Source organism: Periophthalmus magnuspinnatus, chromosome 12 (assembly GCF_009829125.3).
Source record: "Periophthalmus magnuspinnatus isolate fPerMag1 chromosome 12, fPerMag1.2.pri, whole genome shotgun sequence".
Taxonomy (NCBI): domain Eukaryota; kingdom Metazoa; phylum Chordata; class Actinopteri; order Gobiiformes; family Gobiidae; genus Periophthalmus; species Periophthalmus magnuspinnatus.
In genome coordinates, this window is record NC_047137.1 from 12,932,262 (window position 1) to 12,959,457 (window position 27,196).

The window sequence follows — 27,196 nt, forward strand, 5'->3', positions numbered from 1 at the left end:
GTGAGAGGAAATGTATCATATCGTGCTGTTTTGAGCTTATGTTGTTGTCGTCAGGGAAAAGAAGAGTAAACTCATGAAGGTGCAGTTCAATCATTCTCTTAAGTTTCTGTAACATCTCAATGGCTACGACAGGAGAAAATATTATAAAATATCTGTGTGATCTCCAGTAACCCTATGATAAACTGGAGATATACATTACTACAGATGATGTTCACAATAAAAGGGGAATCTTTTTATATATATATATATATATATATATATATATATATATATATCAGCATCTGCCCAGAAGAATGTTTAAGTTTGTTAACATTTGAGGATAAAGTGGTAACAGTGATGGGGCTACACTGGTCCCGTAGATCTACAAGGGAATAAGAGAAACCTTGTATGTGTGAATTTATAGAGTCAAATTTAATATCTCCAGACAAAATAAGGTGCCTCAACACATTTAACCTCACAGGGTCCGACACCCTCAAGCATGACATGAGATCTTTTACTTTTCTTACTTGAGTAATTTCTTTGACCATTACTTTTTTCTTCTACTTGAAATATTTGGGTCTTTTTCCTCTAATCCGCGCTCACTCTGTCAATCCATCTCCAAACTCCTCTTCTGACGCTTATTCCTGCTGTACTGGCACTAGATCCAGCCAATAGCAGCTCGGAGCGAACGGATGCGCACTGACGTCTCCGCTCCAGGCTCCTCCGCAGAGACGCGAGGTGAACCCGCACGCACGCACGCTCACGCACTTCACACGGGCACGCGCGCACACCAAAGGGGAGGGGGAGGAAGCATCAAGCGAAGCAAGCCAGCCTGCCGAGGAAGGGTCGCACTACAGTCGCTGCATCATGGCTCCTATCGGACTAAAGGCGGTGGTCGGAGAGAGTAAGTCATTCTCGTTTTAACATCATCGTTCGTGCGTAATTGGCTGCATTTGTTGGATATCTTTAAGAACCGTGCGCGTTTACGGTTCCGAGACAAGGATGCCTGTCTGGCCGAGCATCTGGGCGAGGATGAGGATGGTGGATATAGCTAAAGGATGAAGGAGGCGCTTATTGTGCGCTGTTTAAACCGGATAATCTGCAGTGGCCACTTCGCATCCGCCGTTGCGTAATTCCTTTATTAGCTCGAATGGACTGTGGAATTTGCTTCGTGCGTAAAAGCCGAAATGTATAAATGTGTACGTGTGTGTTATAAGGATGGATGCGCCTAGGAGGGGGGTGCATATGAAACCTACACCCGCCCTTTAGCCCTACTCGTTTTTAGCGTCGATGGGAAAACAGGAGCGTGGCCCATTACGCACCGTTTTTACACTCGTTACGCGTAAGGACGAACCAGATCTAAACCAGGACTAAGTCAGAAAAATTAACCACGCCAGCTATAAAGCAAGTTTTAAGTATAGGACTCAACCAAGAGCAACCCAGAAGTAAAACTGGACTAGTGTGGCAATCTCAGTATTTCAAAAATCCATACACGGCCTAAATGCGGCAAAGTACGACTTCCACACGCCCTATTTCTGCGCGTCTCTCAAGTCTCGGTATCAAACGATCACGAAACCCCCCGCCCCACACCCCGGCCTCCTCCGCACCCTCACACCGCCGTGCACCGTGCTAATGGCGGATGCGTTGGAAAGTTAAGGCCGCTTCTGCTGTTGGTACAGGGAGGGATGCGCGTGTACTCCTCTGCGCCACTCGTCTGCTGCGATGGAGAGAGGGAGGGAGGCTGGAGAGGTGCAAAAAGAGAGAGAGAGAGAGGGAGGAGAGGCGCGTGCGTGAGCAGGGGATGCAGGGCCCGAGCGGAGGAGAGGTGATGGAGGGATGGAGGATGGAGGAGGAGGAGGTGTAAGGAGGGTCAAACGGGTGCAGTGGAGTCGGGTGCAGTGAGATGTGATTTATGGCTTTCAAGGGGGGTCGAATAGTAATGTTCGTTTGTGAGAGCTGTTGAGAAGACTGTTTCATCCATTCATTTATTTATTTACATTCAAAACCTCACCGGAGACCCAAAAAATATATATATACTGGAGGATAATATGATGTGAGAATGTGTACAAACCTATGTTTAAAGGGCCTATTTTATTGTATTTTCTGATCTATGTTATAATGCTGTTTCCTTGTCACAAACAGACCTTGAGTCGTGTTTTGCTTCAGCCACATGTTTAACACACAAACCCTGTATATTTATGCTGTATTCTTCTCTCAAACAGAAAACACTCCACCACCTTGTGATTTCATGTGGTAAAACAGGAAGTGCTCCACTGTGTTGATTTCACTTCTTTGCGCCTCTACGGCACATTTACTGTCTCTTAATACAATGTTTTGGGTTTGGCTCATGTTAAATGTATAATGCATTGGAAATATTACATTTTTATCTTGATGCAAGTGCCGGGCATCAATAAACAGAAAACAACTGCTGCTAGTGTTCTAGCTCTGTGTTGAAATATATATATATATACAATAATACAGTTATTGTTTTATGTTTACATCTGCTTTTGTCGCCCTGTTTTTCTGCGTTCTCTCTTATCCAAATATCTCATTTCTTGTATAGCTTCACCTTAGCTAAAGGGACCTGGGAGCCAAACTGTACTGGCCCAGAATCCTCTGGGAGCTAGAATCCACCTTGGACCCCTCAAACCGAACAGTACAGTTCACTTTAGACAGTGAATACACTTGCAGTGTCTGATCCAACACAAAAAAAGTGGAAACAAGGCTAAAGGCGTTATATCTTAACATTCTAAAAATCTCTCTGTTCAGCACCAGTTCTGTCCATTCTCTGTTTTATGGATCTAGTTTTCACATACAGCAGATGTACAGATTATGCTGCATATTTAAAAAAAAAAAAAAAAATAGAAATCTAATTGGGATTAGATTTGCAACATCTAATTTGAATGGAATCTTCTTCATTTCAAAGAAGATTCCATTCAAAGTGCACAGTGTAAACGACTCCAGGAGCATTAGCATCAGAGACAAGACTGGAATGTGACCTGTTAAACTAATAGTATTGGGATTATGATTACATGTTCAAAGTAAGATTCTGTTCAAAGTGCACATTGTAAATAACACCAAACAACTGAGAGCAATTCAGAACATGTATGTAGAGGTTTAAAATACAGACACAACAAGTTTGTTTTTTTTAATAAACAATCAAAATATTTTGTTTTTTTGTAGAGGACATTTGATCTAAATAATTGCAGTTTTGCATTTTGATCATTGCTCCAATTCATATTGCAATTTCGACTTTGATATTTTGTTCAGCCATATAATAGAGATGTCTGTTGCATTGTGCTGATTCACCACATGTGGCTGGGCGCTCCCTTAGAGATAGGGTGAGGAGTTTGGTCACACAGGAGAAGCTCAGAATAGAGCCGCTGCTCCTCCACGTTGAGAGAAGGCAGATGAGGTGGATTGGGCATTTGTTCAGGATGCCTCCTGGATGCCTCCCTAGGGAGGTGTTCCGGGCATGTCCCACTGGGAGGAGGCCCTGACGAAGACCCAGGGCACACTGGAGGGACTATGTCTCTGGGCTGGCCTGGGAATGTCTTGGGGTCCCACCGGAGGAGCTAGAGGGTGTGTCTGGAGTGAGGGAAGTCTGAGAGTCCCTGCTTAGGCTGCTGCAGTGTACCTTTAAAACAGACATTATTGTGCAAAATCAAGTCGATGGTCTTTTAAGAGTCATACTTTGATCGATTCATCCATGGTTGAGTAATCCTGTATCATCCTGCATTTGAGGAGTGAGTGCTCAGAAAATATCTGTTTTCACCTATCCCCTATCTCCGCCAACTTTTCTGTATTTATTTTAAAAATTCAGACTCCGAGTGACACTTCCAGGGATCTCAAAACGTTACATAGCCTCTTTTCAAAAATAAAAGCACCTAAATGACTATCTGCTGCTTGATTATATTAGATTTATTTGATCAAAATGGACTAAAATGTCATAAATTGTCATAAATCCATTACAAAATTTCATAAGAAAATGGAAAGTGGAGGATGGTGTCGTAATCCGACACCATCCTCCACAAGTGTTACACAGCTGAGGGCATCGCATTGATTCCCAATAGCAATTTCATCAATCACTACTACACATGTGCACCAGTTTAAACCAGACTGTTACCCAATTTAAACAGGTGACAACAGAGATGTTTAAAATGAATGGGACCCTTACCCATATTTCATTAAACAGTATGAAAAATTATTAACCCCAAATTGAACTCAGTTAATGTGGCAGTCAAAGTGCTTTTCATTTCAAGGAACAGTTAATTCATGCATACACTAAGGCAAGGAAGGCACGGTGGATTTAGTGTCTTGCTGAAGGGTACATTGACAGTCTAGGTTTGAACCAGCAGCTGAGGGGGTATAAAAACCATAGACTGTATATATAAATGGACATAGATAACCTGGTAACCGCCATGTTCCAAATAGGAAGTGATCATGGGCATGCTTCCTGCTCCATCCACTCTAGCTCCAGTTCACTTTACACTGGAAAACTGTCAACTCTTTCTCTGTAAATGCTGCTGTCAGGCATTTGGGTCTTAAAATGTTTGTATTAACCCGCTCTACATGATCCTGGTATTTTTATTTCGCTATTATGTCCGTGATTCAAGATATGAACGTTAATAGCAGACAAATCAGGCGCCTTCTTTCCCTGAGGTCATGCTAAATCAGTGTTGCAGGTGGGAAGGCGCATTATCTTTAACAGCCTTCGGATTGGCTCTTTGGTTGCTATGATACTCGTGGTCAGAATTCCAAATGTGCAACTCGGCTCCAAATTCGCCGCTATAATTGCTAGCCTCGATGAGCTTCATTTGACTGGAGCCGAAAGCTATGGGTGAGGTCACGCTGACTTAGTCTACTTCTTTATGCAGTCTTTGGTTTTGCCGAAGGGTACAGTGACAGTGTGGGTTTGAATCAGCAACTGACTAGACTAGTGTTGTCATAATACTCAAATTTAAAACTAAATTTGAGTAACTAGCTTCTATACTATTGTCTCAGTATTGGTTAGTACCTGGTATCCATTTTTTTTGGCAAACATAGTGGGCGTCACAGCATAAGTAATATGGCCCACATTTACACCAGATGCCCATTTACACCAATATACCTCAATGAGATACATGGGATTCTTATGTATTTCAGAACATATTTGTAAAGGTCTCAAGTACAGACTGTTTTATACACACTCAAGTATTTGCACTCTTCTGCTGTGGAGAAACACGGAGGGAGAGGGGCTGGAGCAATATGAGCAATAGTGTCACACTGTGAGGAGGCAGACTGTGACAATGCCAGAACAATAAGTAATGAACAAGGATGTGCTGTGGTCCCAGTGAAATTTAGATGTGAACAAGAGCGGGCCTGTTGTAGCAAAGACTTTTCTATAGAATATGGCCTTTCTGATTATGCTCCAAATGTAACAGCCTTCAAATCATGAACTGTCTGCTGCAGCCACTTCAGGATCCAGTTCATCAGCATCTATAGCTCCTTATATGTATTTATTCATTTAGATTTATTTATACAGTTAGAGCCCAGTTACAGTTCTCCTTTTCATGAACACCCTGTTCAAATACAGAAAAATACAAACAAAACATATAATTACATAGGTCCATTTAAAACATTAAAAACAGGAGCAGGTGTGAGTTTAAAAGTTTGTTACCACATTATTTAAACTGCATTTGTGGCACCAAAGTAAGAGTAGTAGTAGTAGTAGTAGTAGTAGCCCTTTTTCCCATGTCAGGCGTGATATATATAATGTTGTTCTCTCCTGACAGACAGCGATGGCCAACCTACTTTTTCATAGAGAGTACAGTGATGGGTTTTTAATTCATCACCTGTTATGAAACGAATGGCTGAGAGAAAGAGTGAGTCTAAAGGTTTCAAAGTAGAGGCTGAAATCTACATGAGAAAGGTTGCTTGAACAATTTATTTTCTCTAATTCAATGCGACACAAGATTTGTTTCTATAAAATGATTAAAATCTGTTTTTCAAAGGATACATCTTTGTCAAGCCAAAACCCAAGATATTTATAGGTGGTTGCTCTTTCAATCAATGTGCTATTTAAAGGTACAAGTGTGTTAAAGGTGCTGTGCCCTGTGTCTTAAAAACATGCAATATCTTTTTTTTGTTCATGTTTCCAGTAGTCCAAAGTATTCCTCACTTACCTTATGCATTCTAAGCATCTTAACGATTCGCCACAATAAACACTTTTCACAAATTAGAGGCCAGATGAGAGTTAGCGTTAGATTTAAGAAATACTTATTATGTGGCCCTTATCATGTCTGCTCATTATCATGTCCACTACAGAGGCTCTGGTGTCATTGTCGTATAGTCGAGTAGTTGTCATGGTTATAGTAGTTTTTATGTGATGTTTTGAGGCTAATGTAATGTCAAATGATAATCAAACAGGCTATAGCTTTGACCTGTTATAGACGCCATTTTGAGGACTTGACAATTCAAAAGAAGCTATTTTGAATTGCTAATGCTGTCTCCCTATAGAATACAGTGGAACAGTCTATGTTGTAATTTTACTCTAATAGCATTTTACAATAGGCTACTAGTAATGTGTATGTGTATGTGTATGTGTATGTGCAGGAAAGAAATGTGATAGGCCAATATATCTGGTAATGTACAAACCTACTAGTGTTGTCACCATACTAAAACTTAATACTCAATCCTCAATACCAATTCTGATACCACAATAATAAAAAAACACAATAAGAAAGGGATTTTCAACATTAAATGGTAGTACTTTCTTTTACATTCCCATGTGTCCTTATATCTGTGTAATCCCTCAGTCGTCGGTTCCACAGTGGTCCATGTCTATGTGTCTTATACTTCTTGATACAGCTCAAGATCATTTTAAAGATATTCAGGAAAGGTTAATTTCTGTCCTGTGAATGTGACTTTTTTAGTACCGATACCTGCTCCAATGAGTATCTCTTTTTGATACTAGTTTTAGTATTTAAATAGCCTGCTTTTGACAACTCTAAAAGCTACTACTACTACACGTTTTTATATATGAGTACTACAAGGAAGGCCTATTGACTGTGACTAAATTATATATATATTTTTTTAAAGGAGTAAAAATATATGCCTAAATACTAAATATATAATCATGTGATACATTTCTGTAGTATAGGCCATAGTAGCTTAATTTATTGATAAAATCACATTGCACCCACTCAGTCAGCATTTTTCTCATGTCCTTCAGAGCCTCCTTCATCATTTCTTAAGCATTCCACTGTGAAAGTCCTGGGAAACATGTCTCCTGTCCCTTCTGACCTTTGACCTCTCTCACTCTCCCTGTAGTGATGTCATATTTGCTGCAGTTTGTATGTTTGTGCCCACATACAATGCCGGTCTGGTTTGGACTGGTTCGCTCTTACATAACTGCAGCCTTCTGTCCCTTGGCTTTCAAAATGTCTAGTCAGGATTTCAATTGGCAGGCAAAAAAAAAAAAAAATCAAATTGAAATAAATAAATGAATAGGCCTTTACCAATTAGAGTGAGAGCCGTAATAATTCCTCAGTGTCCTGCCATAACTGACCCGAGCTGCTGTAAATCTATGGTGGGACATTGTAAACAAAGCCATGAATTAGACTCAAGGATAATCTGCCCAGTTTAGGACCTGATTTGCTTCTCCTCGACTTCAGGGAGATGTGACTCGACTCTGGATCTTCATATGTGATTTTTAAACCGCTGGTCTCGTCGTGTGTGGTGTCAGTGCAACTCTGAGCTGCTTCATCATATTGTAACCATAAAACATCACCACGGCAACAACCAATAAAGCACAGAGGCACAAGATACGCAGGAAATAGTGAAAATAATTACGCGACTTTATAACTCACCTCTCATTAAGTTGTAAAGTTAAACTGCAGCATTCATCCATATAATACATTAGAATTTGCCCTCCACAAATAATGAGACCCAGCCCACAAACAGCGCTAAAATCCAGTTTGAAGCATTATTTAAAAAGTAAAAGGTTGAGGGTAGATCCACACATGGGTCTGTTTACATCCACGCAGCGAGGATCAGGGTAAAGCTTCTGTGCGTTAAAAGCATTTATCTGAACTATTGCACCACATTTCACAAATAATAATAACAGTTTTGACTTGCATCTAAAGCAGAAGTGCAATGCTCAATTTTTAGCTTGTGGTGTGCTGTCTCTCCACTGTCATCCTGCTGCAGTCTTTGCGCTCGGGGGCTCATAAGATTTATAGTCTCGTACAATTCTCCTCATGTCTATGGTCTGCGCAATTTGTCGTTTAAGACTGAAAAATGCTGTAATGTTTGGCAGGCTTTAGCCTCAATAGCATAAGCATCAAAAGTGAATTGTGACAAGTAAAAGTAGCAATGCAATTTCTCCATGGGTTTAAAGGTGCATTATGCGCCTTTTCAGGTGGAGGATAGCTCACTTGCTTGTCTCCATGGAGATGTTATTGCTTTGTGTATTTATTCTGCATTTGTTTTTATTGTTCTCTCCGCTGATGTGACTTATAACATGGCCCTGGTGCTGCGTGTCTCGTTGGAGATAGATAAGTTTAATGCTATACTGTGGAACATTCTAGGCTAAGCAATAACATCTCTGTAGAGACAAGCAGGTGGCGAATCGTACGTCAGAGAAGTCACATAGTACATCTTTAAGAATTATGAAAAAACAATTCAAAATAACATCTTTTGAATTGTGAAGAGTCCTCAAAATGGCGTCTGCAACAGGTCAAAGCTATAATTTATTCTATTATCATTTGGCTTTCATTACAGTAGTTTCTTATACGAGGAACACACACACATTTTTAAGACATTTTTGGGCTACCCTGCTCCCAAAGAACTCTAAATACAAATTACAAATGTTTTTTTTAATTGTGACCTTGTAGAAATAGCACATCTGTTTGTAATAATTTGACACAACAGCTCACTAGGCTAATGCTACATGCTGACTTTGCTAAGAAGAAGTTAGCTAACGATGCTAGGTTACTGCTAGCATTCTGACGTGCCAAAGCCAACATGAGGAGAGGGTAAGAGGGAAGTACTTGGGGGGGGGGGGGGGGAAAGGCTAAATTTAGCAAAAGTACATTGACTAGTTTCATAGTGTAGCGTAGCATTAGAGGTCTACACATTTTTCTTGTTATTCTGTGTCTGTCTTATGTAGCACTGGTAGATTGTTAGCGTTACATTATTAAAAAAGTATCTGTAATTTTGCCACTAAGTCTTGTAAGTGACATTGGTGATTAGCAAAGGACAGTTAAAGGCTCTGTACCCTTTTTTTATATGCTTTTGAGCAAAATGTGTCTTGGCCCAGTAGGCTACACTGGAAGTATGCTAGGTGTTGTTAGCTTTACCTTCACTGTGCCTAGAATGTTCTACCATCTTGCATTTTTTCATAACACTACATTTATTATAATTTCTATTGCAGAGAAAATGCCTGGAAAAGTGTAATTGTAATTGTGTAATTGGACTTGCCACTTGACCTGGTGTCACCTAAGATAAGTTTAATGCTATACTGTGGGACATTCCAAGAAATGCAATATTATCTCTATGGATACAAGACATTGCTGGGGCATTTTTTAGAGAACTGTTGCGTTATAAATACAAATGTATGCTGAAACTAATACATTAAGACTGAACAGACATAGAGATTACTTTCCTGAATAGTGTTAGATTGGTTCTTTTTTTCAGAACAAGTATGAATACATAGGAAAATGAACAAAATTGTTATTATCCTGTGTTGAAAATCTGTAACTTGAAGGATTTTGGATGTTTGGGACTTTGAAATGCCTTGAAAATGGGGTATGTAGCTGATTTTAAGTTATTCTTGTACATGTTCCTGTCTCATGGTTTGTGTAATCCGTCAGTCCTTTAAACTTGTATATTGCTGTTGTTCCGTCTCCAGTGCTAGTCCGGTGTGGAGCTGTGTCTGTGGAGCATCAGTTTGCTCAGCTGCTGCCTGTGTTTGCTCAGCTCCTTCCTCTGTCTGACTGACCCTGCCCTGCTCTGCTTTGTTATCATGGAGAGCTACCCAAGAAAAGTGCTCTGTCTGTAAGGTCTTTGCATTTATATGTCACTGTTCTGCTGACACCAAATATATTTATATGTCACTGTTCTGCTGACACAAAAGGTAACTAGGTCCATTACAATAAGTGAGATAAACATGTCCAGAAATTTCAACTTGGTAAGCTAATATCTTATAGAGTATCTCCCAAATAAGCAGTATCAGCAATAGTCATGTCTGATTTGTTCACAATATTGAACAACTGTAGAATGCACATTTATGTTCCCACAAGTTTATTCATATTAGCAAAGTAATCTAACTTTTCACAAACTTTTGGGGGGTTATTACACTTCTATGAGTTATTAACTGCTAACAAAATATATTTAGATCACCATGTTACTTTTTATTGTTTTGAAATTGTTATATTTGCCGAAAACAACATGTTTTATAAGTTTCACTTTTGTTTTTGACGCTCTGAGTCCCCCCTCCCTTTGCTCTCCGCGTTAAGTCACTCCCCCAATCAGAGCACTATTACAACACAATCAGCGTGTATCCCACTAATGCTGCACATTGCATCAGGTTTGTGAAGTTGTAGTGTTTTGTATCATGCTTTTGTATATTTATGGAAAATTGTCTTGAGGGAGCATGGGTGAATCGTACTGCTAACCATAAGGTGGGTTTGAATAGGATCTGTGAGAGATCGCTATATTACCCAAACGTGCATGGATGATCTAAACCCTCTTCAGCCATATTTTGATGAGGAAATAATGTTATAACATGGTAGAAATCTCCAATTTTCATGAACACTTTCTGATTTAAATTTCAACTACAAAAACATTGAAATACCAAACTGTACCAAACATAAATGTGATAGTGGTGGAGAAGAGGAGATGGTGAGATTGAGGAGGCTAATAATGGAGCTGGATGCTAAAATGGCAGAATGATGAAATAGCTTTAGAAATGTAGTTGGCTGACAGTGACCAGAGGAAATCATCTTAGTTGTATTACTGACACACAGGCTACATAAAGAGTTGTAAGAAATGTTTGTGTATTGGTTCTGTTTGGTCATTGTTGAGTCTAGACCAGTGTTGCAGACAGTACAGAGTGGTGGATCCCTGTGTCTGTGTGTATAGAGCAGAATATAGGTCTACTCCCTGAGCTCATGTCCCATAGGAGGTCATTCACAGTTCCCTCACCCTCAATGGGACTGTGCTACTGTAACCACCTGGACCACACTTTAGCACAACATTTTTGGAATTTGAACTGATTTTTAAAAAGGGTTTATTTGCTGTTGTACCTCTATGTGGAGATTTGCTTGGTAAAAGTGACAAGCATCTGTATTTTCTACTCTTATACAATAAAGAAATGTAGTTCCAAAATGTACAAGACCTGCTGAAATCCCTGAGAGGGTATTTTTGATAGGGATGCACCAATACTGTTACGGATATCGAATATTGGTGCCGATCCAGGAAAATTAGCTGTCTTGATACTGGCTAATGTTGGCTTAGATAGTTTCATGTCATTTGAACTTTTATTCATACAAGGATGTCCAATAGGTACTTGCTGGATAAATAATGCAATTGGATACATTTTGTAGTATGTTGACCATGTTTTAATGGAAATAAAAATACCTTTTTCAGCCCCTACAGTGGTACTGGTTAATATCATAGACTGTATAAAGAAGACTAAGGGAGTGTGATATCACCTGTAGCGAGGAGGAGTGAGGCTATCCAAGGTAACGCCCCTTCCTGCCCACACCGCTTGCTTAGCAGGGAGTGGGCACGGTTAATACAGACATTTTAAGACCAAAATGACAAGCCAGACAGCAACAGTTACAACAGCGAGGAAGTGAATTGGAGCCAGAGTCGATGGAGTTGGAAGAGCGCCCGTGCTCGCTTCCTATTTGGAACGTGGTGGCTGTCCATTCATATCCACAGTCTAGGTGGTAAAGTCAGGTATCAGCAGATAACGTAGTATTGCTTGAGGCAGTCTGGTAGTCTGAGTGAGGTGTAACAGAACCCATGACAATTTTGGGTTATCATAACATATAAATACATCATTGATTTTATGCAGCCATTTTTCTTTCCCATACCATGTGGTGCAGCGGTGACTTTGTTGCAGGCTCAGACTGTCTTTGCTCTCTCTGTCCTCTCGTGTAAAGTGCATTCTCCACAGACACACCTCTGTATGTGGGGCATACTTCTGCTGAATCACCTACACTTCCTTTACTCTTCTCCTGTATTCCACATTCAGTGCATGGGATTCTTGCGTTAGTTTAGCAGTTCAAATTCAGTCTTATATCAAACATGTATGCTCCCAGACATGTTTAAAATGTTTACCATAAATATAAATTGTTTTTGTTTTTTTAATGCATTGCAAATCCTTACCAAATAATAGATATAGTACAATGTTTTGGAGAAGATAGATATGGTACAATATTTTTGGAGAAGTTGTTTTACTGTGAATACCTTATAGCAGACCTGTTATGCAAAATCGACTTTTAACCATGTTATAGTTCTTTACCTTCTCATTTACCCTCTCAGTTGCATTTTGAGTGATACATGTTTGAGCAATCTTTAATCGCTTATTTTCAAGACGCCATATTGTCAATCCCCATTTTCATCTCCGCTGGCATACACCCACTACTCTCTACTTACTTTACTCTTCAGTTTTATTTTCTTAACCGATGATACGCGTCGTGTAGTTATTTTGGTACAAATTTAAAAATAAATAAAAATCTGTTACTAGCATGATCTGCAGATATCCATAGGACGGCCAGACAGCTAACGGGTCTTTGTTGTGATGATGTTTACGGCGACATCAGCTCCCATTGGACACTGCCGTTTTCTAATGCGGATTTGTTTCTTTTATTAAGTCATTTTAGTTTTATTGACAATGTGCAAATTATAACATCAGGTAACTGTAAATATAATAGTCATGATAAATAATGTCCACACACAGCTTGTACGTGTGATGTGATACAGCCCAATACACAGCTATGGTGACACATCGTGGTGACAGTATGCAAAGTATCTGTCACATCCATGAATCAGACTTGTGCAGGTTGACGGTGTGATTGGTGTTTAGTTAGAGAGCCAAGATGTGGCTGGTTAAGACTGGTTCAAGTTTTCATCTGCGTGAACAGTGTGAATTTTGCAGAACACAAGTGGATAAAACACTTCCATTGCACACTCCGAACACATTAATACAATTTGGAAGGGCATCCGGTGTAAAGTATTTGCCCAACTTCCATCCGACTTTTTGTTTGTTCTATAGCCTCATTGTTTTTTGTTGTCTTTTGCAGAGATTATGAACGATGTGATCAAGAAGATTAAGAAGAAGGGAGAATGGAAGGTGAGTGGAGACTGCTTTGGAGTTACTACGTTCTTTCATAATATATTACACACAATCATAGCATAAACTAGAACTGTACTGTAATTGTTAGTTGTATTTTGATAATCATAAGCATTAGACCCAGACTTTAAACATATACAGACAAACAAACAAAGACATCTGCTGCATGTTTAACCCATAAACCCTGCATATTTAGGCGTTAGGAGTTCTTCTCTCAAACTGAAAACACACTGTTCCACCTTGTGATGTCATGTGGTAATACAGGAAGTGCTCCATTGTGTTTTTAATCTCCACACACCTTCACTAGAATCATTTGGATAATTTTAGTCCCGCAGTTGACGATCTCTACTGAAGTAAAGGTAAAAGGAGCTGTTAACTTAAAAACTACCGTGTCATGTCATCACAAAGTGGAGCTGAGCATTTTTGTGCTTTGGAGATGTAGACAGACTAATAATAAATTATTTTTCAAACATGAAACAAAACTCAACTCTTGGTATGTTTTTGAGGAGGTAACTGTATGAGATAATTCTAACATGATTTAAAGCTCGCAAAAGTCAATTTGTGTCATATAAGACCTTTAAAAAAAGATTAAACAATTTCTCATTCTTATTTTTTTTAATTCATAAATATTCTTACATTTTTATTGTGTTGATAAGTTGTTTTTTTTAAGTCTCAATGTACAGTAAAAATAATTATTTGAGTAGTCGACTAATCAAAATATTAATCACTGACTACTGACGCTCAGAATAATCGTTAGTTGCAGCCCTAAAATAAAAAAATGTTCTGTACTCTTTTGTGTCCCAGGCTCTGATCGTGGACCAGCTCAGCATGAGGATGTTGTCCTCCTGCTGCAAGATGACGGATATCATGACAGAGGGCATCACCAGTACGCAGAAGTTCACATAATTAATACTACTATAAATACTACTACTAATAAGGATTGGGCATGCTAGTGTGTTTTATCTCGTTATTAAAAAGCCCAGTTCTTGTCTGTGACCCGCTGCGTGCTCTCTCTCTTTCTTTGTTGTAGTTTTGGCTTCAAACCATTAAAAAACATTCTGATTCTACATTTGAATATAGACATTACAAAAATAATCTGAGCCTTTTGATATCAGGTGTATGGTTTTCATTTTTAACTCGGTCCCATATAAATAGAAAAACATATCTAGGTCAAAACAGCACAGCACTGGTTGAATACTACGGTATATTTAGACCTAAATGGTAAAATAAAGACTATTTATCCTTTTTTATCCTTTTGTTGTACCTTTGTGCCCAACGTTTTAAGCATGCGATTTTTAAATGTAATCTTATAATAATAAATCATCTGTAATGTGACATGTATTTGTAACTGTGAACGTGTGTGTGCAGTTGTGGAAGACATCAACAAAAGGAGAGAGCCCCTGCCCAGCCTGGAGGCCATCTACCTGATCACACCCACAGAGAAGGTACATGTGTGCAGTAACCACACTACCAACTCAGAAATGTAACTGCTCATTTAAAGGTGCACTGTGTAACTTTTCTGCTTCTGCCAGGAATGTAGTTGTAAGTTTAGTATTAAACTTATCTATCTCCATGGAGACAAGCAGATGATGCCAGATTCAACCATTTACAAGGAAAGTCTACGCCATACTATGAACAGTCCAGGGAAAATAGTATCATCACCATGGAGACAAGCAGGTGGCGGACCCTCATCAGAAAAGTTACATAGTATACCTTTAAAAAAGACTTATTGTGCTTTTGTCTGCTATATAGTTACAAACCATAACACTCGTGGATCATTATGTTATAATTTGGAGATTTAGTATAACAAATTTATCAACAACTTAAAAGAAAAATATATGGTAGCTGTCGGCCCCTCCTATGGACAGCTGCACATCAGGCTAGTGAGTGACGGATTGTTTTTCATTTGTACCAAAATGCGTACCACAGATTAAGAAAATAAAATTGGATAACAAAGTAAGTACAGAGCAGTTTGCGTATGCCCTGGACAGTAAAAACAAGAATTGATTGGCAAAATGGTGTCTTAAAAATAAGCAATTAAAGATTGTTCAAACATGTGCAAATCACTCCAAATACAACTTCAGCAGAATAACAAGTATAACATTGTTAAAAGCTCTGAAAAGTCGATTTTGCAGAATTGGTCAGACACGGCTATCGAAAAGGGAAAAAAGTGAACAAAAGTAAGAATATATCACATACTGTTCATCATTGAATATGAAGATATGAACTTTTATGTTTTAAGAAATTCACGAAAATTCATATTTTTATGCAACTCAGAACTGTAAGAATGGACAGAGACAGTGTTCTTGGTAAGTGGCTGTAGCCTGTAATAATTTAAATGACATAAGCTGCTGCTCCTACTGTGCACTCGCTAAACCAGGTTCAACACTTAAAATGAAATGGGGTAATGTGTGGCTGTCCTACTTCAACATCTATTTATAGACTTTTATTTGTCCAGTGCTTACCCCAGTTAAATGAGAAAATTGCACAAAATGGGACTACACAGCTCTGTTATAGGTTTGCGGTTAAATAAAAGGGGGTCAGGAGGAGTTTGTAGTGAATTTTAATGTATACATATATAATTACATGATTTGATGAAAACAATGGAAATCATCTTTACATATTGGCCCAAAAATATCGACAGAGCTTATCGGCCATCGGTGGCTCCGTATTCTAAAGAGTCGGTAACGGCGTTGGCCATGAAAAACCCACATCCACCGGTCTCTAATATCACATTGTGCTTTCAAGAGTCACTTTCCTAACCAAGGCTTAGTTATCATGTTTTTGTTTTTTTTGTAAGTCTAAAACTAATATGACTGATGTCTGCTCTTTCCCCAGTCTGTCCACACTCTTATTGGAGACTTCAAAGATGCTCACTCATCCAAATACAAGGCAGCGCACGTCTTCTTCACCGACTGTGAGTACCATACCTCTTATACTTCATACCTCTGTAAGTACCATGCAAGTAATACTCCATACATATGTAAATACAACACTAGTAATAGTTCATACTTCTGTAAGTACCACACTACTAGTACTTCATATCTCTGTAAGTACCACACTAGAAATACTTCATACCTCTTTAAATATCACACTAGTAATAGTAAAAGACGATGTTTAAATCTATCAACTGGACAAATCCTTGTAAGAGTGAAGTAATAGTGAATACTTCATACCTCTGTAAATACCACACTAGGAATACTTCATACCTCTGTAAATACCACACCAGGAATACTTCATACCTCTATAAGTACCACGCTAGGAATACTTCATATCAATATTCATGTAGTAACTGTGTGCCTTCCCTTCAGCCTGCCCCGACCCCCTGTTCAACGAGCTGGTGAAGAGCCGTACCTCCAAAGTCACCAAGACCCTGACGGAGATCAATATCGCCTTCCTGCCCTACGAGTCCCAGGTACCTTCATGTCAAAAAGCAGGGCCATACACACAGATCTGATGCCATTTTAGTACATATGCTAGCACTAGGGTAGACCTGGTTTAGTTCTGGTTTAGTCAGAGCTGGTTAGATCTGGTTCAGTCTTTGTTTTGTCTTGGTTTTGGTTTAGTTCAGATCTGGATTAATCCTGATTTTGTGCTATATTAGTCTTGGTTTAGTTCTGGTTTAGTTTATCTAGTCTAATCTAGTTAGCCTTGGGTTTGTGCGGGTTAAATCTTGTTTAGTCCTGGATTAAGGTTTAATTTAGGAACAGTTATTTTGGTTAAGGTTAGGTCTTTGGGACAGGCATGCCAACCGGATTTTTGGATTTTCCAGATTATATTATGAAACATCTGGAACAAACCTCATTTCTGCTCAATATTCTCTTCTAATGATGTTAGATGTTATCATTTGGATACAAAAATGCTGCCTTGTTTATTTACTTATCTCAGTAGTTGGATATTGAATTAATACAATATCAGATTTTTCATTTAGCATTTTTAAAGTAGGCCATTTAAAGCTTATTTGACTACTCCTTTTACCCATTTTCCATGATTTCTTTGTCTGTCTGAGCTTCTGAAGACAGCACTGGCTCCTCTCTCCTGCTTGTCCTCTGTCATTACTTCAAACTCACTGCTCTCAGCTGCGGGCCAAACACTACCGCAAACCCCGCCCACCCACTGTCAAAGCTCATTGGTTGAACCGCACGCACACACCTCCGCTCAGCCAGTGAGACGTGAGACAGGGACCCTTCTGCAGAGTGGTCACGTGACTGGACAGATGGAGGAGAGAGGAGAAAAGAGGGAAGGAGGGATAGCAGGGAGGAGATAGGAAGTAGGATGCTAGAGAGGATATATGCAAAGGGGTGAATGAGGTTCAGTGGCCAAGGACAGTCAATGTGAGTGGGAGAGATAATGGCAGGGGCACCGCTATATTAGCATTGTGTTAGCCTCTTAGCATAAGTCTTTTAAGGTTTTTGGGGGAAAATACAAAAATAAACTCCCTGTCAATAAAATGCAAAGGTAATTTTGTGCTTTTATGGCTGTAAAGCTCATTCTGACTGGCCAAGGACAGAGTTAATGACACCAACAGATGCAGCAGGGTCTGGAGAGAAAACTCAATTAGACCAAAAAAGTACTTACCGGTATTAGTTATGTAGTTGGCAGTTATGCTATGAGACCAGCGATTTGTGAAGGTCTTTTGCTTCAGTTGTTTAAAGTGGCCCCAGATATTATTGTTCCATCTTCCATCATTTATTACCATTACTTGGGGCTAGCAGTTTTAAAGGTTATAACAGCACAGTGGCACAGTGGTTAGAATTGTCGCCTCTTAACAGTGTGTCTGGGGATGGACTCTCGGACCATGTTGGGCTTTTTGGTTGAGTTTACGTCATTGTCTGTGTCTGTGGATCTTTGCCAGTGGAAACAAGCAGATCAAGACTCACCCTCTATTTGAGTTTGAAGCCATTTTGGGGTTCTTGTGTAGTTACAATATTGGGGAGAAACGAATTGTGTTTGTTTTTCATCTGACAGACATTTCCATCTTTAGTCTAAAACATTTAGTCTAAATGTTAAAATATTTAATTGAATTTTTAATATTTATGGTTGTAGACTTTGGTCCTGTGCACAAGTCACCTTTAACCTTGCTTGGTTCTGGTTTAGCCTTTACCAAGTTTTTTAAGACAGTTCAACTAGGTACAACTCATCAAATGCTAAGTTTGTCATACTTTGCACCATGAGACCATGCGACAATCTCTGCGCAGAAGAAAACCATGTTGAATCTTTAACTTGCTAACCTGTAAGTGTGTTTGTGTGTGCAGGTGTACTCTCTGGACAACCCCGATGCCTTCCACAGCTTCTACAGCCCTCATAAGACCCAGCTGAAAAACCCTGTGATGGAGCGCCTGGCTGAGCAGCTAGCTACTCTGTGTGCTACGCTCAAGGAGTATCCAGCCGTCAGATACAGAGGGTCAGTGTGCTCCAGGGAAAACTATTGTATAGGAATAGTAGTGGTCAAAAATATTTGACTTGATTAGAAGCACATTTCTTAGACAATATGCCATATAGTGAAACATTTTAGGTGACAGTTTCCTAAAAGAAAAAATATATAATTGAACATGAGATAATGCATGCAGAAAGTTTCATAACAGAAGCTTACATTGACTTCATTTTGTACTTGATAAAATGTAAGTGTGTCCTCTTGTTCCTCTGTACCATGTGTCCACAGGGAGTACAAGGACAATGCCACACTGGCCCAGCTGGTGCAGGACAAACTGGACGCGTACAAGGCTGACGACCCCACTATGGGAGAGGTACCACTCATTTACACTACAGATATTGGCGATTAGTCGTTTGTCATAGGCAAGAATCCAGAGTTAACCCTTATTTTTTAAACATTCATAGTCCTTTTTGTAATCCAGTTAAAATCATTTTGAAAAGGAGGGATTTTGAGTAATTGTATATGATTGCATTGTGTGGCTGGTTTAAGGCTCAAAGCGTCGCTAAGCAACAAAACGCTACAACAATAATAAGGTAATATTTCGTATAAGTTAATTTTATCCAAGTACTTTGCAACGTACCGGTTTCAGTATTAACGTATGGCTCACAATCGATTTAATTTGCATTATAATATGTTATTTGTATGAGTTGTGGACATCTTGTGGTAATCCAGCTTGTGTATTCAGAGTGTTACCTTGTGCTGTGTGCAGGGCCCAGACAAGGCTCGCTCTCAACTCATCATCCTGGACAGAGGCTTTGACCCTGTGTCCCCTGTGCTGCACGAGCTCACCTTCCAGGCCATGGGCTACGACCTGCTGCCCATCGAGAACGACGTCTACAAGTACGACTTAGGACTGTGTCACAGCTACCATATTATTGCTTGACATAATGAAACTAAAAAATCTAGCTCCTGTATGATTAAAAGTGGTGATAGAGGTGACAGTAGTACAGTTGGTAGAGCAGTTTGAATCCCACTCTCAACTTAAACATCATTGGTTGAGCGGTCAAATTCACTGACCCACAGGTTGGCGGTGCGATTCCCACTCCCACACATAAATGCTGTCATTGTGTTCTTGGGCAACCCACCTGGCTCCCAGTGTCTTCTGTGATGTAAAGTGCTTTGAGTACCTTGGGTGCTTTTCCATTTACCAATCTGCTCGTTGCCAAAAGCCAGCTAAAGGTGGCACCCTGAGCAGCTTGTATCTGCTTGATCTGGAGACTCAGAGGACACAGTTCTGCATCACAGAAATTACAGAAGGTGCACTAGGCAGCGGACGCCTTTGTCAAATGACTGCTCTGATTGGTCTGTCCAAAGAACACATGGCAGTGCGTCGTGGTGGAGGAAAACAAATGAGAAACTCAACTTCCTTCCTTTCTTCCTTCAAGGTGTTTCTGTAGCCACTGATAACGTAATAAAGGCCAATCTTTTCTCTTCCATGTCTTTGTACCACATAAAGTCTGTGTTTGTTTTTTCAGTGCCTTCTACTATTATAGAGGGTGCAGCATTCATTTATATAAGACAGGAAAAGGCACGTTTATCTACTGTCTGTGTAGATTTAATTCTGTTGCAGATATGAGATGATTGTATGCTTTGTTTTGCAGATATGAGACGAGCGGTATGGGCGACTCGCGAGAGAAGGAGGTGCTGCTCCATGAGGACGATGACCTGTGGGTGAGCCTGCGACACAAGCACATCGCCGAGGTGTCCCAGTGAGTATGGCTCTGTTTATACTGTATAGACTAGAGTGGTGTAGCGGGTTCGCAGACTATGTACTGGCTGATTCCACTACATGAATAAATATGTTTAAATATGATTCCGCTGTATAAAATAAGAATGCACTGATATGAAAGGAGGAATGCCTGAGTACTGCTAGATCGGCTCACCACGCACAGGATCCCTCGGTTCTGATTGGCCAAAGAGTCTTCTTCTATACAAAGTGATCAAGATTTGTAGTTCTTTTAAACCAGTTGCCTGTTACCTCGCTAACCCTCTACTCCAGCTTTCTAAGAATAAGTCTAAGGTGTAGACATGGTTTAGACATGGTTATGTCTGCCGAAGAACTAGATACGAACTAGATTAGACCTGCTATAGTACTGGGCTAGACCAGGTTTAAACCTCAAGTTCAACCCTGGTTTAGGTCTGTTCATACATGTAGATTTATTTGATTGATATCACTGACTGTGTGGCTGTTTCAGGGAGGTGACTCGTCAGCTGAAGGAGTTTTCGTCCAGCAAGAGGATGAACACAGGAGAGAAGGTACACACCCATCCCGTTAAAAGTACTCCAAATACATATAATGATGACTCATGCAAAAGTCTTGGTATTACTCTTGTTTGTTTACCATGTACACAGCTTATACAAAGTAAACTGTCAGCTGATGTACTCAAAATAAGACCCAAATGTCAACTATGTGCTATAATATTTCTCAAATAATCTATTAAAATCTGCTGAATATTTTCTAGGTGTGTACCAACACTCTCTATACTCCAGTGTCATTCTTGTTCTAATGTGCCCTTCCCTCCTGTCCTCCCAGACCACCATGAGAGACCTGTCCCAGATGCTGAAGAAGATGCCCCAGTACCAGAAGGAGCTCAGCAAGGTGAGCCCTCCTCCCTGGTTATGCACCTGTTATATGGTGGTGAGATAGAGATGCTAATGCTAACGCTAATGTACCTGCAGTACTCCACCCACCTGCAGCTGGCTGAGGACTGCATGAAGCACTACCAGGGGACAGTGGACAAGCTGTGCCGCGTCGAACAGGTCAGATTGAGAGGGAAAGGTTCATTTCACATTTCAGGTTAGCTTTATCTTAATTTAAAAATATAGTTATGTTTACATGACAAAAGGCTGAGAGCTACTATAAGTTAGTATTTTTCTCTTTTATTAAGTCTGCCTCCTAAAGTTGGATATTTCAGTACCAAAACAGGCATAGTTAAAACTAAAATCTTCTAAGAAATGGCTTGAAACACATTTAAATATTTATTTTAAATTCAGCTTAGTTAGACTATGTATCAATTTACAATTGCTCTGTGGTTTGCCCATTTTTGGTCAATTATAATTTAGCGATATTATTTTTTGAGCTCTTATGTTTATGTTAACTAATGCTGTATATACTTTTGCACAGACACTAGATCCAAATTATGACTAAACTGAGACTAAACCTGGACTAGACCATGATCAAACTAGGACTAAAACAGGGCCAAACCAACATGAGAAGTAAACCAGAATCATACTAGGACTGGTACTGGTGGACAGAGCCTTTCATATATCAGTGGTCTGACTCATGTGGTTTGACAGGACCTGGCCATGGGCACTGACGCTGAGGGGGAGAAGATCAAAGACCCCATGAGAGCCATCGTGCCCATCCTGCTGGACGCTAACGTTAGCACGTACGACAAGATCCGCATCATTTTGCTCTACATCTTCCTCAAGAACGGTAACTACAGACTGCATGTGCACAAGCTACACATCATGAGTGTGGGGCCAAACACTACAGCTGTTTGAGAGAAACTGAAGAAAACACAGTGTAAATCCACTGTTAATCCATTTTGTTTACAAAGTTAACAAAGACTTTCAACCTGGACCTATACATTATGCATCCATTTATTTTGTAGAATAGAATAATTATATTAACATTTCAGATGGAGAGCAGTAACTGAAACTTTATACATCAGATACAGAAGAAATGTTCTAATGCAGGGATGGGGAAAAAATGTTTTCTCCGGACCAACACGATCATCGGTGTAACATTTACTCATAAGCAAATTACTGTAAAATATAAGCTACAATATAGGCTATAATAATTATTATCAAAAACTTGCTGGGGTCAGATTAAAACTGTTCTATTGTTTAATGTTTTATCTAGTTGCGATGAATTAGAACCACAAACCTTCTTCCAGTATTTTAGACTTTCAGAGTAAATCAATCTGTCTATGGCTGCATTCACTCCGTGAATTTAATAAAAAAAGAAATCACTTTTGCTAATTTGTTATGTCATAAATGACTTTGAACTTTGAGTCAGTTTTTGTTCAACCTCCCTTTCACCTCATTATTATCTAGAGGCTCCTTAGAACGTTTGGCATCACAGTCAGCATGATTAAAACGTGTGTATGTAAATTGTATTCTTTTTGGTATTTGTAAATAAAAAAAGTAATTACTTTCCTTTCAGTGTTGTCTTGAGACATGTTCAAACCCTTAATTGTTGACTCCCACATTTGTGCTGTGTAGGTATCACAGAGGAGAACCTGAATAAGCTGATCCAGCACGCCCAGATCCCCCCAGAGGACAGTGAGATCATTACCAACATGGCCCACCTCGGGGTGCCCATCATCACAGACGTAAGCACGCAGCACGCCAGTCCAAACTAGCACTCCTCATAAATACTTACAGGATAGCAGCATGGTATGGTGGTATGCCTTTCTATACTACATATTTTCATATGATACTGACATACCAGGATTTTTGCTTTAAAACACTGGTTCTCAACTGTTGTGATGTTGTAACCCATCACAATTATTACGCACCATGACCCAAATAAAAATAATAATACAGATATTTCGACAGAATCAATCAGAATCATTTGTGGGGTGGTTTCCTCTGCCATATAAAGTATCCTCCAATAATCCAAACCATGCTCAGTAGGTCAAATCCTCCAGCTGGTAGTCCTGATCTAACCTTGCACAGCAAGATGGATTTTTGCAACACTTGAGGAAACTCATGAGAATCCATCTTTAGATACTCCCACTGTAAGGTTAAGCAGGCTGGCCAATAACACAGCAGGACTGAGATTTATGTGGAAGCCAAAGGCAAAGCACCCAAGTGAATCAAAACAAACATGGAGATACCAACAGACGTACTTCAGTCTGTTTTAGCAGAAATACAGACTATTTAGTTTGTGACAAATGTGCAGAGGGAAGTGCTTTGTGCATTTGTGGAGGGAAAGATGTCTGTGCTTTTCTCTTAACTGGATTTAACTAAGTTTTATTTTTTTGGCTTGTTCCGCTGTTGTCAGATTCAAATGATCTTCATGATGTTTCGGGTTTTCCAATTGCATTTAGCAAGAGCCATCCCAGGTTGATATGTAGAACTCAATTCAGAGTGCTACACATATCAATTTGGCGTGAGCCAGGTTTGTCCTGACCAAAAACTAGCTCAAGGTCTGGAGACGGGTCCCTGGGAGATGCTCCTTACAGGTTGCCCCAGTGGCATTGAAGGACAAGTCAACTGCAGAGGATACATTTCTCTATGGGGACAATTGAGTGTACCTTAACCTAAACTTACCATATACTGGACGATTTGCTGATTCAAGTTTGACATGTTATTGCCTAAAGATGAATGCATTGCAGTCTCACATATGTCCACTGTTATGTCTCTCCCAGTCGACCCTGCGCAGAGGGAAGAAGATGGACAGGAAGGAGCGAGTGAGTGAGCAGACCTACCAGCTATCCCGCTGGACCCCGGTGGTCAAGGACATCATGGAGGTTAGGACAACCATATACATACAAATACATGAGAGACAATGACTTGTATACAGGAGAAGGTTTGACTACTTTAGATTGAGCTGTTACAGGGACCGAATAATGTGTGGGAATGGGTGAGTGATTCCTTGATGTAAAACACCCTGAGTGACCATTGGTGGGAGAAAAGTGCTACATATAAGTGGGACCAATTGTTTTAATGCCGCTCAGGCTACTCAAGTGCAATTAGTTTATACCCAAAACAAATGATTGGGCTTTAGGCATGAAAACCTTGAAACAATACAAATTAATATAAGTCTTTTAACTTATATTCTCTTTCCCCAGAACAGATATATTGTACAAGGCCTTGAGGTTGAAATAAGTCTGCTGTGTACTTTCTGCATAATTAGAGTCTAATTATAAAGCATTTAAATGTCCGATAATCAGGAAGTGTGTGTTAGCATGCTAGTGGTTGTTAGCCATATCGTGACAGCAAAACTCCACTCTCTGCGACAGCTGCAAAAAGCGCTCACAAATTCATCCTGGTAAATAATTTGGAATGCAAAAGGTAACTGAGGAATAACTTTGGACCATTACAAACCATTTAAAATTAACTAGTTCTGTTTTTCATGTTTTGAAGGCAGTAAAAATCAGGTACAGCATCTTTAAGCCTAGCTACACCCATCCAGAGTTGTGGTTGCTGAGCTCCCTGAATACCCCAGCCCAGTGCAGCAGCTGTGGGCTTTGTTCCTTTGTGTACTGGGCAGTAAATCTGACAACCTCCTTTTCTTCTCCTTTCCATAGGATGCTATCGACGACAAACTGGACACCAAGCACTACCCCTACATCTCTACCCGCTCCTCAGCCTCCTTCAGCACCACCGCTGTCAGGTACCTCCCATTCCCCCGATGCAAATGATGACGCGTCAATGAACATCTGTATTAAACTTTTGTAAATATGCCGGAGTAGAGTCACAAAGCTAATAACATCTGTTTTTACAATATTATCGTGGAACCTAATTGCAGTCTTAACACTAAAATACATATTGTAGCATTCTGATGTAAGAAGACATGACATATTTCTTCTGGTTGTTTATTTTCTAAACATAAGTGCTATTATAGGCCATAACCCATGCCAAAACAACAACAAAACAACAGCCGTCTCAACTCACTAGAGCCAAAACAGACCAGTAATTGATGAAAACAACACATAAACAGTTAAAACAGTTACAAGAACAACAAAAGGCGTCAACTCTGAACTAAGCACAAAATCATTGCACTATAAAAAAACAGGGAACTACAAAGACCATGATCCTTTGCAAATTTAAGTGCACCCAACATGAGGAAATGATTATTATGATTCACACTTTGTTTTATTGTTTCAAATATGACAATACGTAAGATAAAGAAAGATTCTGAAGGTACGTTAGACCATGTTACAAACCAGAATAGAGAAGACATTACAGATACTGCAAAGTCCTTTAATTTCGCATTTAGTGTCCTGATTTACAACCTATTTTCAACATGTGACCTTTGTTTTTACCACTGCATTGATTTTGTGAAATTAAAATGCAGCTGCTCTGGTAAAGGGCGTAGACTCCACACAAAGAGGAGAGTGAGGTCAATAGTGAGGTAATAGAACAACACGCTGTCATCACTCTAGATTAGCTATATATAAGAAAGGACAATTGCAAATACATGTTAGTATAATAAAAAAAAGTAGGAGTTGCAAGATGAATCGCAGTTTGCAATTTGAATGGCAAATCTCAAAGACCTACATTTTTTAAGTACGATAATTTAATCTCTTCTCTGCATAAAAACTGCTGACCCTTTAGTTTGGATCTCCATAAAAATGCTCTGAAATGTCATTCTTGAATTAATTTGTCAGCTCAGATTTCAGTCTTTTTGTCAACTCTTCTGGACGTGTTTAAAATATGAACTTTGTACAGAATCTTATTATTAAAACATAAATCGAACAACAGGATAAATAATGCTCAAAATGTTGGACACAAACTGAGGAAAACATTGTCTCTGAAGGAGCGGTGCAAGAAACACAAATGTTTTTTGTCACTTAAAGTAACCAAAACATTTGCTCAAGTTTGTTACTTCAAACTAAATATTACTCAGGTAGAAGTAAAAGTATGGTGTCTAAAAACTACTAAAAAAAAACAACCTTACAATTTCTTCAAAAATTAAAGTAAATGTAACTGAGTACCCACCTCTGCCAGTAACGGAACTATAAATAAAGCATAAATTTAACTAAAAAGCTAAAAAACAAACACTTGATGAGCCCCGTTGGTCAGTAGTGCCACTGGTATCATGGCATATTGATCTGGTTGGCTGCTGTTACTGGCGCAGGCAGAGTATTGATCTGATTGGCTGCTGTCAGTGATATGGTTAATTTGCTGCACCTCCCCCTCCACATGTCTCCGTATGGGACAGGGGTCATCAGAGGACACACACCTCTGCACCAATGCATACAATTAATCAGCATCTGTAAGAGCAGAGCACCACTAAGGCGTTACTCTATCATGCGATGTAAGGACCTGTGATGTTAGACTTAAAGGGACAGTGCCCAAATGTGTTCATGTAATTGTTTTGTTTCACTCCAGTACAGATATGTTGTAAAAGCAAAATGAGTCCACTGTGTGCTTTCTGCATCTCATTATAAAGTGGTTTTATCATCTACAAACCAGGAAGAAAGGTTTGTGTGGTGTTGGCATGCTAGTTGTTGTTGGCCTCTTAAATTTGTGAAAAGCACTTAGTTTCATGGTGAATGGTGAATAATTACAGTGCTAGGGGAATGTGTTTGGGTAAACCGTTTAAGTCTTTAAGCAAGGCAAGTTTATTCGTACAGCAGAAATCGTACACAAAGTCATTAAAAGTGCTTTTATGTTTTCATGTTTTTAAGACAGTAAAAATCAGTTACAGCCTTAGCGTTTCAGTTCATACTTACTCCTAACTACTATCTGTCTGTCACGCA

The 27,196-nt window shown here is 39.5% G+C and overlaps 1 protein-coding gene across 2 annotated transcripts in view; it reads left to right on the forward strand.

The window, feature by feature from the left end:
- Positions 1–770: 770 nt before the first annotated feature.
- stxbp1a (syntaxin binding protein 1a) overlaps positions 771–27,196 on the forward strand; it is a 35,562-nt gene continuing 9,136 nt past the window's right edge. Inside the window, exons 1-17 of one of the 2 annotated variants that reach the window (XM_033976280.2) lie at positions 771–883; positions 13,275–13,324; positions 14,129–14,210; positions 14,693–14,769; positions 16,163–16,241; positions 16,636–16,739; positions 18,580–18,728; positions 18,987–19,071; positions 19,468–19,598; positions 20,360–20,467; positions 20,954–21,014; positions 21,292–21,357; positions 21,438–21,518; positions 22,056–22,194; positions 22,986–23,095; positions 24,137–24,238; positions 25,019–25,104. In XM_033976280.2, the coding sequence (XP_033832171.1) occupies positions 847–883; positions 13,275–13,324; positions 14,129–14,210; positions 14,693–14,769; positions 16,163–16,241; positions 16,636–16,739; positions 18,580–18,728; positions 18,987–19,071; positions 19,468–19,598; positions 20,360–20,467; positions 20,954–21,014; positions 21,292–21,357; positions 21,438–21,518; positions 22,056–22,194; positions 22,986–23,095; positions 24,137–24,238; positions 25,019–25,104 (1,547 nt within the window). In that variant the 5' untranslated portion in view covers positions 771–846. The remainder of the gene's footprint in view (positions 884–13,274; positions 13,325–14,128; positions 14,211–14,692; positions 14,770–16,162; positions 16,242–16,635; positions 16,740–18,579; positions 18,729–18,986; positions 19,072–19,467; positions 19,599–20,359; positions 20,468–20,953; positions 21,015–21,291; positions 21,358–21,437; positions 21,519–22,055; positions 22,195–22,985; positions 23,096–24,136; positions 24,239–25,018; positions 25,105–27,196) is intronic. The other variant, XM_033976279.2, reaches the window with a different exon arrangement.